Source organism: Monopterus albus, unplaced genomic scaffold (genome assembly GCF_001952655.1).
Source record: "Monopterus albus unplaced genomic scaffold, M_albus_1.0 scaffold40.1, whole genome shotgun sequence".
Taxonomy (NCBI): domain Eukaryota; kingdom Metazoa; phylum Chordata; class Actinopteri; order Synbranchiformes; family Synbranchidae; genus Monopterus; species Monopterus albus.
In genome coordinates, this window is record NW_018127920.1 from 2,678,344 (window position 1) to 2,692,476 (window position 14,133).

General features: G+C 39.9%; 1 protein-coding gene across 3 annotated transcripts in view; it reads left to right on the forward strand.

The window, feature by feature from the left end:
• The first annotated feature begins 7,539 nt into the window (after positions 1 to 7,539).
• Positions 7,540 to 14,133, forward strand: part of ehmt1a (euchromatic histone-lysine N-methyltransferase 1a) — a 30,943-nt gene continuing 24,349 nt past the window's right edge. Inside the window, exons 1-6 of one of the 3 annotated variants that reach the window (XM_020599202.1) lie at positions 9,337 to 9,458; positions 10,087 to 10,230; positions 13,387 to 13,469; positions 13,554 to 13,694; positions 13,863 to 13,946; positions 14,044 to 14,132. In XM_020599202.1, coding sequence (XP_020454858.1) covers positions 9,348 to 9,458; positions 10,087 to 10,230; positions 13,387 to 13,469; positions 13,554 to 13,694; positions 13,863 to 13,946; positions 14,044 to 14,132 — 652 coding nt within the window. In that variant the 5' untranslated portion in view covers positions 9,337 to 9,347. Of the gene's footprint in view, positions 7,637 to 8,264; positions 8,409 to 9,336; positions 9,459 to 10,086; positions 10,231 to 13,386; positions 13,695 to 13,862; positions 13,947 to 14,043; position 14,133 lie in introns of those variants that run through there. The other 2 variants (XM_020599201.1, XM_020599200.1) reach the window with 2 other exon arrangements.

Consider the following 14,133-nt stretch of genomic DNA (forward strand, 5'->3'; position numbering starts at 1 on the left):
CCCTCTAACCTCAGTCAGGTTAGCTTATCGTTTTTTTTCTACACAACCCTTTTGGGAACGTTTATGTAACAAGCAGCTGTTGTGGTATATCACTACAGCTAGATATTATAGCTGTAGATAGTAAAATCTTTAGCTAAATGCTTTTCATGTGGACTGTTTATTAGGTATAGATGAAACCAAGTAGTTATTACAGAATGCATAGCAAAGGTGCATCAAATATCATAGCATAGTAATTTAATAGTTTGCATTTGACATCCCTCACATAATTATCATAATTATCACTAGACTCAACTTTTGTGCAAAAATATACCATCTTCAAAAGTTATATTGTACATTTTAAGTGATTCATATTTGGAATTTGATTGCACTTCTTACAATGCTACCTCATGTTTTAAGCTGTGTTTATATTTGATTTCTTTATTTTTTGGGTTGACGTTTTCACACTGCTGTGTACTTGTATTTTCCTGTTAGCTGGGGAATGTGTTGATTTGAAGCTGCAGTGTTTGTCACTGGTAGTAAGTTTTAATATTTCAATGCATCATCCTCCTGTTTGTCAATGTAAGGAGTGACTGAGCCTAAATGTTAAAACATCTTTAAACTTTAATTACTTTTATTGGCCAGCTATGCTACACACATAAGGAGTTAGTCTCCGGTACAGAATAGAGGCAGCCATCTGTGGCACCAACTTACATACACCGATGGTGGCGCTGTGCCTGCAAGGCGCTGCTCTGGCCATTGGGAACAACTTGGGGTTCAGTGTTTTGCCCAAGGACACTTCAACATGTGGACTAAGGAGAATGGAAATCGAACCGCCGACCTTCTGGTTAGGCGTTGAATGCTCCACCACCTGAGCCACAGTCTTTTGAATGTTCTGAATACATGTGCATTTTAAACATATTTTGTTTTATGATAATACCAGTATTGTTGAGCATTACAGCTCATTAATGTCAAGGTCATGTTGATTTAACAAATCATAGTGTGTTTCAATTTCAGTTTTGTGGCCTTTTCTGCTTTTTCTAGCTATCAAGAGGAAGAAGAGGAAGATGGGGTTGTACAACCTGGTTCCTAAAAAGAAGGCCAAGGCCCTGAAACAACAGGAGAAGGTAGGCACATTTCTGTATTTATTTCTGTATGTCCGACCTCCTACTAACCCACAGTCAGTAACTGACACTCATGTTGGAACATTAGTGACATGCTGTTTGTAGGCGACACGTGCCACTGAATCAGTAGCGGTGTACCAGAAAGAACTGGCATACACCACTGAACCACATACCCACTTTTAAATTTCAGCATCCCTCCACACGTACACGTGTGAACTGTGTACCTTCTGGTCAGTTTTTAAATGGGATTGATTTTTATACTACAACTTTACATATCACAAAAAAGAGATTGCATGTACAGGCCAACTTTTAAGATGATCATTTTTCACAAGACGACCTCTAAGTCAGTCTTTTGTTTAACCCCCTTTTAGAAACAGAATAATCTTTACTGTACATTCTGCTCTTCTTCAGATCCTAACTAATGGTAAAACAAGTGCATTAGAAGTGGAAACTAATGTAACCGAACAGGCTATATTGAGTTATATCAGTAACTGATGTCTATTTCTAAATATATGTTTATTGTCTTTTGGAAACTTAAAAAAATCACAAACACAGTACATCAAAAATAATAACTAGAGTTGTGAATTAAATTAAATACATAACTTTTCTTAAAGTGAAAGAATGTATATACAGTCATTTCAGAAAGTATTCAGACTAATTCACTCTTCAATCACTTGTGGATTGTGTTGTAGATTAAATTTGAAATGGATAAAATAGTTGTTGCTGCCCATCAGTCTACACTCAGTAGTTCAGTGACAAAGTGAAGACGTGTTTATGGAAATGTCTGCAGATGTATACATATCAAAAACTGAAACCTGTCCTTCACAAAAGTATTTAGAGCATTACTTCAGTACTACCTCTTTAGTAGCACTTACAGCTTCCAGTCTTCTTGGGTAAGTCTCTACAAGCTTTGCACCCCTGGGTTTGGGCAGTTTATCCCCTTCCTCCTAACAGATCCGCTCAGGCCCCATCAGGTTGGGTAGTGACTGTCTGTGAACTGCCATCTTCAGGTCCACTGATGTTTTCTGGGGTTTAAGTCTGGGATTTGACTGTTTGCACTGTTTTTTGAGAAACTAAACATTGTGTTTAAGCACAGGCCTCAGCATTCTATTAACGTCCAAATGACTCCACTCTTGTGACTCCTTCATTTGCACATAGTTTATGCACGTTTGTGCAAGCAAAACATTTGTTTCATTATTTGTCAAGTCATCAGATAAATCTGTCACAGTTTGGACCTCGGTTCCTGTTTTGTTTTTTTGTTTTTTTTTGCGGCGTCTTTCCCCTGCCTGTTCTCTGCCAGCACAATTAACCATCATTTCATCCACCTGCCACTCATTACCTCCACGGTCTAGCTCCCAATATATATGCCCCTTTTCTGTTTGTTTCCCACTGGTTCATTGTTTTATGTTCGCCACTCTCTCACTGACGTACGGCTAGTTTTCACTGTCAGCTACCCAACGTTATTCTGCTTCTCCGTTTCCTGATCGCCTGTACGGCTTGGGCTGCACTTACCTGCACCTCCGACTCTCCATGTGTGGATGCCATTTCTGTTAGGATCGCTCGACACTTTTGTCCATGAAGTGATGAGGTTGGGCTGCGAGGAAAAGCGACACTCCTGAACTGGTCAAGGTGGTGATCCGGGTGACTGAGGAGTAGCAGAGAGTAGTATCAATGAGGAGACTGTGCATCGACCTGTGGAAGAGGTTGGTGGAGCGGAGGGAGCCAGGGTCCAAAGGAGAGGTCCAGGATAAAGTGACAGGAGACGCTAGGACTATAAGAAACACAACGTGGAAACGGGAGACAAAAGATGTAATCTGACATGACACAAAGGCTAACAATATAGAAAGAACCAGCAAGGGAGTGAAGGTAAAGCCGGGTATAAATAGGGAGCGACAAAGGAGGCGCAGCTGAAGAGTGTCAGAAAATCAGGACAGGTGTGTTAATCAAGAGAGTAAGTGAGAAGGAGCAGACTAGAGCGAGAAAGAGAGAAGAGAGGAAGGTGCAGCCGGGCAAACCTGACAATTTCCACTCCTGCTCAACTTCTGTACCCCTCTCCTCGTCTCCTGCTTCCCCTGTGCCTGAGGTTGAGACCCAAGATCCTGCACCCTGGTTACTCTAAAGTTAAGTAATCTTCTTACCTGCATGAATTGTGACTCCATTTGGCAACTCCCTCCTGAGATTGCTTTCCCAGTACTGTCTGCTTAGGGTCTCCTGCTCCTGGTCCCCCTGTGAACTACAGTGTTTAGAGACTGGCAGGTCTCCCTACTCCTCTTCGGTGTCTCCTGCGACCACCTTGGGCTGACCCTCTCCCTGAACCCCTTGTCTGTTTTGGAGAGACCTCCTTCTCTCCATTCCCGGTTCCCCAACTCACCACCACCTTCAGCTATCCCCTCCTCATCTCCCTCAGTTCCCTGAAGGTCTACTCTCTCCTGCTAACCCGGGTCGCTCACTCTATCATATTCACCAGGCGTCCAGTCGATTCTCGTTCCTGGGGCCTGCTGGGTTAGAACTTCTCCACCTGTCCTTCAATAAACTCCTTTTGTGTTTCGCTCAGTGCGTGTCTGCCTATTGGGTCCACCAGTTCTGTTCTTCATAACAAAATGAATAGTGATAACTTGCGAAATAATGAAGCAAAGATGTTTGTTTTACTTGCACAAATATCCCCAAACTATGTACAAAAGAATGAGACCAGTATGGAGTCATTTAATCAGCTGCTGAGTAATTGACATGCTGTATGTTTAACATTTTAAAGGCACAATTGAAGTAGCTTTATTTATATCTTGGTCGCACCAGGTGCTGACCTCATGGAGGTTTTCACAAGGTTGTACAACATATCAGTACATTTCTGTTTGAAGAGTAAGGAATCTGAAAAGGCAGACATTTTGACATTTTATAGACTACAGTAGATACAGGATTGACTAGTAACCATTACCATGGTCACTTTATCATGGACATTTGGAAATGTTCTTTTTGTATAACAAAGTTTTGTGACTTATATTATATTTCTGCTGCCTTTGTTGATGAAATTGGCTAAGTAGAAGACTTTACATTAGTAGAAGTAGGTAGGTAGTGAAAATCCAGCTGCTGCACATGCACTCGCAAACAGCCTATGTCAGACTGCTAAAGGGCGATGTCACTGTATTTGTTCCCCTTGGTTTCAGTCAGCTGCATACAGTAGGAAGTTGCAGTGGTATGTTTTTATCAAGAAAAGTAATGAGCCATGTTAAATTACTGTAGCAGTGTTCATAATTCTGCCCCCTGCCTTAGTGCATAATGTTATCTGCTTCCAGTTTTATTGCCAACTACAAAGCTGTTACTAAAATTTGACTTATTAACTGCTTGGGGCTGTTGAGGACAGTGAGCAAAGCAGTTGTTTTATAAGTAATCATGCTAGGCTACAGTCTGTAGTGAAAAGAGGGCCCTTTGTTCCATCATGAAGGAATGAATAAGTGTGCAAGTGTTAAAAGGTAAAACCCCCTGCCCCTTTTGATTTTGATGTGTTTTTATTAACATCTCATGTCATTAATAACATGTTTCCTCTAGTCCTTTCTCCTTATGTTTTCCTCACATCTATCTATCATATCCTTGGCGGGACTAAGACACAAGGAAAAGACTAGCAGAAATGACTACACTTTAAGTACTAAAATTTGTAATCATACCCCAATATAATCAGGGGACCAGATACATATAGTTCTATCACACCTTTAATGAATTTGCTTAATCAGAGTAATTGATTCAGTCTCATTCGTAATTTTGGAGTTCTTAGGACATTGACCCATGTATCTGTAAATAAAAGAGAAAAGATGACATAATAAAGCCATTGACAACCTAATGAATTTATTTATACAATATGTACATAAGGGAAAATGATCAGGATGAAAAATGCAAAAAAATGGTACATTTGTAACAAAAGTGGGATCAGTGGATGACTGGTGGAATTACTGGTCTATTGTAATAGTGGATAGTGGAAGAATGAGTTAGAATTGTTTAATCTATGGCAGATTTTGGATCTAAATTCTGGGCTTTAGTCACGAATCTGGAGAGAAAAATACTCAGTTTCTATAGATCAAAGACTTTAAGTGAGGCTACGGTTTCATGGCGTATTTTGTGGCTATGTGAGCATAAGATTTAGAAAAGGGAATTTTGGACAAAACATGAAACAAGCAGATGAGAGACAGACAAAATGCACACTTTGGATGCTCAACTTCTTTCATTCTGAAGTTGTTTTTACACTGAGATCCCACACTACTGCCATTCCAAATGGTCGCCAATATTCCGCCCTTGTGCTGTTCATACAGATCAGGCTAAGGACAGTATAATCGTGATCCAGCCTGTAAATTCAGACAGCAGGCTGGCATTCTGCTCCAGAGGCAAGATGCAACATCGCTCCGCATCAACTGTGATGTACTGTACATTTTGCGCTGCTAGTCTACGAGCCAAAACAACAATGGCAGGAGAGATAAGTGCAGATGTAGCTTTGTTGGCTCTTCAAGCATTTATTTCACTTGATTAGTGTGTTTCTTGCTATGTGTGCTAATGTCATGAGTAATAACTGCAATCAATGCGTTCATGACATCAGGAATGTTTTGGGCTGTAAGTTAGAGAAAAGCTGACAACAGTTTGAGACAGAGAGGCGTGCAGACTTGAGACACTGGTGATAGTGTCCCACACATCTTACATCATCAGAACATAGCACTTGGTTCCAGGACTGCTGGCCACCCTTTATACACAGAGCACATCTCCCCTTTTGCCTCTGGTACCACCTTGGGAGGTGGTACCAGAGGCAAAACAAAAATGCACCATTCTGGCTTTGTGCCTTTGTAAGGGGCTTTCTCTGTTCAGGGAAGTGGTAACTCAAGTAATCATGTGCTGGCTCGGGCACTTATCTTTGCCTGATTGGTCGGGAGTCTGCTGGTTGGTATCCTCTGGCTGGCTGGAACTCCATTGTCATGACAATGGGTTCCTGATTGGTACTTCAGAAGCGCACTGTGGAAATGCTCACACCTCCATCATAGCTTATATTTGAAATACACATGGAATGTGGAGTAACTCCTATTTAGACACAAAAGCTAAGCAACATAATTTCACACTGGACAAACACGTTGTATTCTGTGGAGAGAAATAACAAGAACATAAGCGAGCATTTGTTAAGTACACGGTTAAAGTGAGAATAAAAAGCAATAAAATGTTCTAAACTAGTGTTTGGAGCAATGCTCTGAGTTAAGAGTGTTGAGGTTAACCTGGGAGTAGTCTTTTGTGATGACTGAGTCTTCAGACATCTTAAATACAGCAGGAAAATTTAAGTTAAACCTCATGGAAACAAGTTCAGAAATCATTTATCAGCTTTATTTAATATTTGTAACTAGAAATTTTACATAACTTTTGGTTAACAATTTCACATTCTCAAATCTAAGACCATTTCAAAGTTAGTTATTATTCTGAATATTCTGAGTTCCTCAGAATAAAACATCTCTTCAAAACGTCTACTTTGGATTTGTGGGCCCTACAAAAAGATGCAAATGAGGGAAACAATGGTCCTTATAAGAGACATGAGACATACCCAATATGTTTAATGTTTAGCATTGGTTTTTGTGTGGCTGTGGCTCAGGAGATAGAGGTGTTTGTAACTGTGGGGTTAGAGGTTCAATCTCTGGCTACTCCAGTCCACATGTTGAAGTGTCCTTGGGCAAGACACTGGACCACAAGTTGCTTTTGGTGATATCACCAGTGTGTGAATGCTTGTGTGAGTGAATTGGGTGAATAGGTAAATAGTGTTAAAGTGCTTTGAGTGTGCTTCAGCACATAGAAGAGCGCTATACAAGTTCATTTACCATTAATTTTCTCAGTCCTAGGAGATTATCTGGATTTATTTGTAACAGTCACTTCAATATATGGTATGAGAAATTATTACAGGCCATTTTGAAAGGAAAAGAATTGTAAATCATTCATTTTACCCAGTTGATTGATAAATTTACATTGTTATCCAAAGTTTGTATGGGGATGTATACGGATACATAGAAATGTCATTCCTTTTATCCAACCAGAAAGAGGAGCCAGGAGTCAGTGTGGAGAAGCACCAAGCTGCAGCAGATGGGAAAGCTGTGACTCTACCAGACACTTTGCAGCCTGGGGAACAGACGGCTGTCAGAAATGAGCTGCTGACAGAAGTAGCACTAGGAGAAGGTGCCCATGCTGAATACACAGTGTTGACTTTGGATAGTCTGGACCTGAAAGCTCAGGCAGACTTACTTTCCACTCCCCTGTTAGGTAACTACAGTATCTCAGTGACTGATTTAGCTTCATGAGGTTTATCTACTGTCACCTAAATTCATTATGTCCCTCTTTTTCTTCTGCAAGTTTTACAGGTTAGATCCTTGGTTTGAAATAACAGGATGTGTGTGTGCAGGTGTAGCAGTTAATGCCGAGGTGCGGAGGAGTTACCTCTATGCTGCTGCCGTATGGAGACTCCTCATATTGGAGGCAGCGTTTCTGCATTGGATCAGACCTGCATGGCCATGGAGAGCATCGATGGAGTGGTAAAGATCATCAATTAATAAAAACACTATGTCACTTTGTTATAGGCATCAAGTCCCAGAGAGTCATGGAACCAGAGGACAATGTTACTGCAGTTTCTACTGGTCGTCACCAGAGACACAAAAAGGGTCATAGAATTGCTTAGATCCTAGGGTGCCCTCATACCTGAAGTTGGACTTGCTGTGAACCTTTGGAATATGTAGCACTGATTAAGTAGGATAGTTTCGGAAATTAAGTCAGTGAGTTAACTGTCAGTCCATATGTCTTTGTGTTTACTCCTCTTGTAATAAATCAAGGGGAACACAAAACAGAGTGGACTAAAACTAAATAGTGTTATATTTATTTCAGCCTGGTGATGTGAACCAAATGACCCTAAGCATATAAACAATACGTCACAGGGGGCAATCTAGAATTACCAGGAACTAAAGGTGCATTTCTACTTAAAACGTGAGAACTGCTCTGCATGGAAAACAATATTTATAGCATATAATTAGGAAAAAAGGAATATTTTGCTGATTAAAGGTATTAGGAGTCTGACATTGGAGCCATTTTGGTTTTAATGTTATATAAAAGTATAGTAAATTAATTTTGTGAATGTGTCCTTGATTTTTTTTTTTTTTTACTTCCCAGCTGAGTCGTTGCCAGAGGCGAGCGATGAAACAGGAAATGATGCGACCCTCCAACACGGTTCATTTACTGGTTTTGTGTGAGGACCACCGGGCTGGCATGGTCAAGCACCAGTGCTGCCCTGGCTGTGGACTCTTCTGCAGGGTGGTGAGGCGACACAAAGCATACTGATTGTGTACATACATCAATGCCTGCCCTTACACTTATACCTTATACTGTAGGTTAAATAGATTATAGATTTACAGAACAATTTAACAAGATTGCATTGGTTACAGTATGTCTGGGAAGATTTTGCACACAGTAAAACATTTTGGTCAGATTTCACACAGTCATGGATGAATATTATATATTATAAATACACAGTATATCAAACATATATGTTATGATGTCATAATGTCATCCTGTACTTCCTCTTCTTTTTTCTTCTGCCCTCAGTGTCTTTTACTGTACATCACTGTCATTGTCTTGTTCTCCCTTAGTCCTTGTTCCTGCTATTATTACTACTAAAACCTGCTACTTCCTTAAATCTATTTCCGTGTCTTTTTCTCTCTCATCTCCCTTTTCTTGTTCCTCTTCCTCTTGCTTCTCTTTATCTTCAGTCCCCACCCTCCTTTTATCCCCTAAAGCAGTGATACCTTAATCAGGGGTACTTTTATCCCAGGATGTACTATTGCAGGTGCTGGGGGTAGGTGGACTAATTTGAAAAACTAGAAATATTATTTGGGCATATTCAGATTGACATATTTTTATACTGAATATATCCACAACAATGTTCAAAAGTATTGGGTAAACAGTTTAAATAGCTGAGTAAAGGGAACGGATGAACTGTGAAAACAGCTATTTGATAATGATAAAAGTTAAAATACATTGCCTTAAAAAAATATCCACCCTTCTTGTTGTGTTTCTTGTTTTGTTGCATTGCATGCTGGATTTTAAATGGATTTTTATTTGGATCTTTGTAATGGACCTAACAAAATAGTCCAAGTTGTTGTGGAATATAAAAATACTGTGTAAAAAACAAAAAAAAAACTAAAAAGTTGCACGTGTACAGTGCCTTGCGAAAGTATTAAGGTGACAGAAACAGACATGGCTGAGGAGTTACCTCTATGCTGCTGCCGTATGGAGACTCCTCATATTGGAGGCAGCGTTTCTGCATTGGATCAGACCTGCATGGCCATGGAGAGCATCGATGGAGTGGTAAAGATCATCAATTAATAAAAACACTATGTCACTTTGTTATAGGCATCAAGTCCCAGAGAGTCATGGAACCAGAGGACAATGTTACTGCAGTTTCTACTGGTCGTCACCAGAGACACAAAAAGGGTCATAGAATTGCTTAGATCCTAGGGTGCCCTCATACCTGAAGTTGGACTTGCTGTGAACCTTTGGAATATGTAGCACTGATTAAGTAGGATAGTTTCGGAAATTAAGTCAGTGAGTTAACTGTCAGTCCATATGTCTTTGTGTTTACTCCTCTTGTAATAAATCAAGGGGAACACAAAACAGAGTGGACTAAAACTAAATAGTGTTATATTTATTTCAGCCTGGTGATGTGAACCAAATGACCCTAAGCATATAAACAATACGTCACAGGGGGCAATCTAGAATTACCAGGAACTAAAGGTGCATTTCTACTTAAAACGTGAGAACTGCTCTGCATGGAAAACAATATTTATAGCATATAATTAGGAAAAAAGGAATATTTTGCTGATTAAAGGTATTAGGAGTCTGACATTGGAGCCATTTTGGTTTTAATGTTATATAAAAGTATAGTAAATTAATTTTGTGAATGTGTCCTTGATTTTTTTTTTTTTTTACTTCCCAGCTGAGTCGTTGCCAGAGGCGAGCGATGAAACAGGAAATGATGCGACCCTCCAACACGGTTCATTTACTGGTTTTGTGTGAGGACCACCGGGCTGGCATGGTCAAGCACCAGTGCTGCCCTGGCTGTGGACTCTTCTGCAGGGTGGTGAGGCGACACAAAGCATACTGATTGTGTACATACATCAATGCCTGCCCTTACACTTATACCTTATACTGTAGGTTAAATAGATTATAGATTTACAGAACAATTTAACAAGATTGCATTGGTTACAGTATGTCTGGGAAGATTTTGCACACGGTAAAACATTTTGGTCAGATTTCACACAGTCATGGATGAATATTATATATTATAAATACACAGTATATCAAACATATATGTTATGATGTCATAATGTCATCCTGTACTTCCTCTTCTTTTTTCTTCTGCCCTCAGTGTCTTTTACTGTACATCACTGTCATTGTCTTGTTCTCCCTTAGTCCTTGTTCCTGCTATTATTACTACTAAAACCTGCTACTTCCTTAAATCTATTTCCGTGTCTTTTTCTCTCTCATCTCCCTTTTCTTGTTCCTCTTCCTCTTGCTTCTCTTTATCTTCAGTCCCCACCCTCCTTTTATCCCCTAAAGCAGTGATACCTAATCAGGGGTACTTTTATCCCAGGATGTACTATTGCAGGTGCTGGGGGTAGGTGGACTAATTTGAAAAACTAGAAATATTATTTGGGCATATTCAGATTGACATATTTTTATACTGAATATATCCACAACAATGTTCAAAAGTATTGGGTAAACAGTTTAAATAGCTGAGTAAAGGGAACGGATGAACTGTGAAAACAGCTAAAAGTATTTGATAATGATAAAAGTTAAAATACATTGCCTTAAAAAAATATCCACAGTGGATACAGAAAGTTTTCATACCCTTTCAAAGTTTCTACATTTTTGTGTATTTCAGACTCATCTTAAAATAGATTAATTCAACACTCAGTACTCCACTGTGATAAAATGAAAACAGTTTTTTTAGTGTTCTGTTAATGTATTAAAAATAAAAGATTGAGATATTCCATTAACATAAGTTTTCAGAACCTTTGTTTTGATACTTGCATTTGAAATCTGGTGTATCCTGGTCCCATCAGGAGTCCTTGAGATGCTTCTACAGCCTTTGCCTAATATAATTTATTGGATAATGAATAGTCTTCAAAGATCTGGCTGCTCAGCCAAACTGAGTAATCAGGGGCGAAGGACCTTGGTCAGACCAAGAACCTAAGGGTCACTATAAATGGCATCCCGAATTCCTTTCTGGAGATGGGAGAACCTTACAGAAGGACAACCACCAGCGCAGCAGTCTACCAATCACCATCTATGGTAGAGCGGCCAGACAGAAGCTATTCCTCATTAAAAGGAACAGGACAGCCCCCTACAGGGCACCTGAAGGACTCTCTTTCAAAGTTTCTACATTTTTGTGTATTTCAGACTCATCTTGAAATAGATTAATTCAACACTCAGTACTCCACTGTGATAAAATGAAAACAGTTTTTTTAGTGTTCTGTTAATGTATTAAAAATAAAAGATTGAGATATTCCATTAACATAAGTTTTCAGAACCTTTGTTTTGATACTTGCATTTGAAATCTGGTGTATCCTGGTCCCATCAGGAGTCCTTGAGATGCTTCTACAGCCTTTGCCTAATATAATTTATTGGATAATGAATAGTCTTCAAAGATCTGGCTGCTCAGCCAAACTGAGTAATCAGGGGCGAAGGACCTTGGTCAGACCAAGAACCTAAGGGTCACTATAAATGGCATCCCGAATTCCTTTCTGGAGATGGGAGAACCTTACAGAAGGACAACCACCAGCGCAGCAGTCTACCAATCACCATCTATGGTAGAGCGGCCAGACAGAAGCTATTCCTCATTAAAAGGAACAGGACAGCCCCCTACAGGGCACCTGAAGGACTCTCAGACCATGAGAAGCAAAATCCTCTGATCTGATGAAACAAAGATTAAACTATTTGGCCACAATTCCCAACAGTGTGTGTGGAGAAAAGCAGGCACTAAGCATCCCTTCATTAATACCATTCCTACAGTCAAACACAGCGGTGGGGCAGCATCAGGCTGTGGGGAGGTTTTCTGTGACTGGGACCAGGAGACTAGTCAGGACAGAGGGAGGGATGGATGCAGAGAAATATAGAGCAATAAATGAAAACTTTCTCCAAAATGCTTGGGAGTATCAAGCTTGTAGCCTCATCCCCGAGAAGACTTGAGGCTGTCTGTCAGTGCTGCCAAAGGTGCTTTCGCCAAGTACTAAGTGAATACTTATGTAAATGGGTTGTTTCAGTCTTTTATTTTTAATACAGTTACAAAGCATTCCAAAACTGTTTTTGCTTTGTCATTGTGGAGTGTTGTGTGTAGATTGATGAGGAAAAAATGCATTTAATCAATTTTATGTCTGAAACCTAACAAAATGTGGAAAACTTGAAAGGGTCAGAATACTTTGTGAATCCACTGTATATTCACTCTCTTTGCTATGAAACCCCTAAATAAGATCTGGTCCAGCCAGTTAACTTCCAAAATCACATAATTAGTTGATTCAGGTCCATGTGCAGTCAGTGTCACATGATCTGTCACATGATGTATAAATACCCCTGTTCTCAAAGGCCCCTGACCACTAAGCAAGCAACACAAAGAGACATAGTTGTGTATTTATAGTTGTATTTATACTGTATATATGTACACACACACACACACTCACCTGCTTCTCTATTAGGTATTGTATGTAAGTCAGTGCAACATCTTTGCCTTAACATCTGTGTATAAAGCTCAAAATGTTTCAGAGGTGTTCCTAATATTCTGACCCTCTCATGTAATGTAATGTAGTCCAGTACACCACCACCAATTGAATGTATACATTTATGATCATTTCACTAAAACAAACATTTTGAGCTTCATAAACAGATGTTAAGGCGGAAGTGTTGCATTGAAATGCATACAATTGTACAGGTGTACCTAATAAAGTGGCCAGTGTATATGTGTGTGTGTGTGTGTGTGTGTATTTTTATTTTTATTTTTATTTACAAGTAGTTTTTGTCTTCTTTTTTGCTAAGTGCACATTTGTTTTTTGCACTTTTTCTTGTTTCCTCGCTGCCTTATGGAAGGACATTACACATGCACATTGAGAGCCACTGTACATGGCCAATAAAGCTGATTCTGATTCTGAAAATATCACTTGAAATAACAGTTGGAGTACTTGTTATATTTATTACTGCATTTCTTGACCTTAATGCTGTGCCTTTTTGGTCTTTCCTACAGGGCACCTTCATGGAGTGTAGGCCATACGGTAGCATCTCCCACCGCTTCCACCGTGACTGTGCCTCCATCTTGAAGGATCACAGGTTTTGCCCCCACTGTGGAGAAGATGCTAGTGGGGCGAAGGAGGTCACGGTGCTAAAGACTGATCTGTCACCCTCTGTACCCAGATTCAACCCTGGGTTGTCACTCCCTGCTGTGCCCACTATGGCCACCCTGCCGTCAGTACCAACTGTGCCTGATGTTCCACAGATACTCAGAGCTAAGAAGACCAGCGAGCCACAGAGGAGCAGAGACGAGAGCCCGAGCAGGTAATATAGGTCTGATGCTGCTTTACTGTATGCCATGTCATCTTCTGATATAGAAAAGACTGCTTCTTCTTTGAATCGGTAATTTCACAAATGCTGTATTATAGAATAATTACACCTAATTGCTACTTGGGTCAAATAAAAATTGTACTGTTTGCTTTCTCTCTTCAGGTTAAAGGGTGAGGGTGTGTGTGCTGCAGACAGATTACCTAAAGAGTCACTAGAGAGTATCCTGATGGCACTGGATGATGAGAAGTAAGCTTAACCATTAAAATACTTTGACATCACTTTGCAAAAAGGGGCCATTGGGACCAGAGTTTGCACTTAAATACAAATAATATGTTCTTTTTAGCTTGAAACCAAAAAAAGTGAAGTACCCCACCAGGCAGCTGTACACCTCTGCAAAACAAGGGGATCTCCAGAAGGTCGTTCGCCTCCTTGG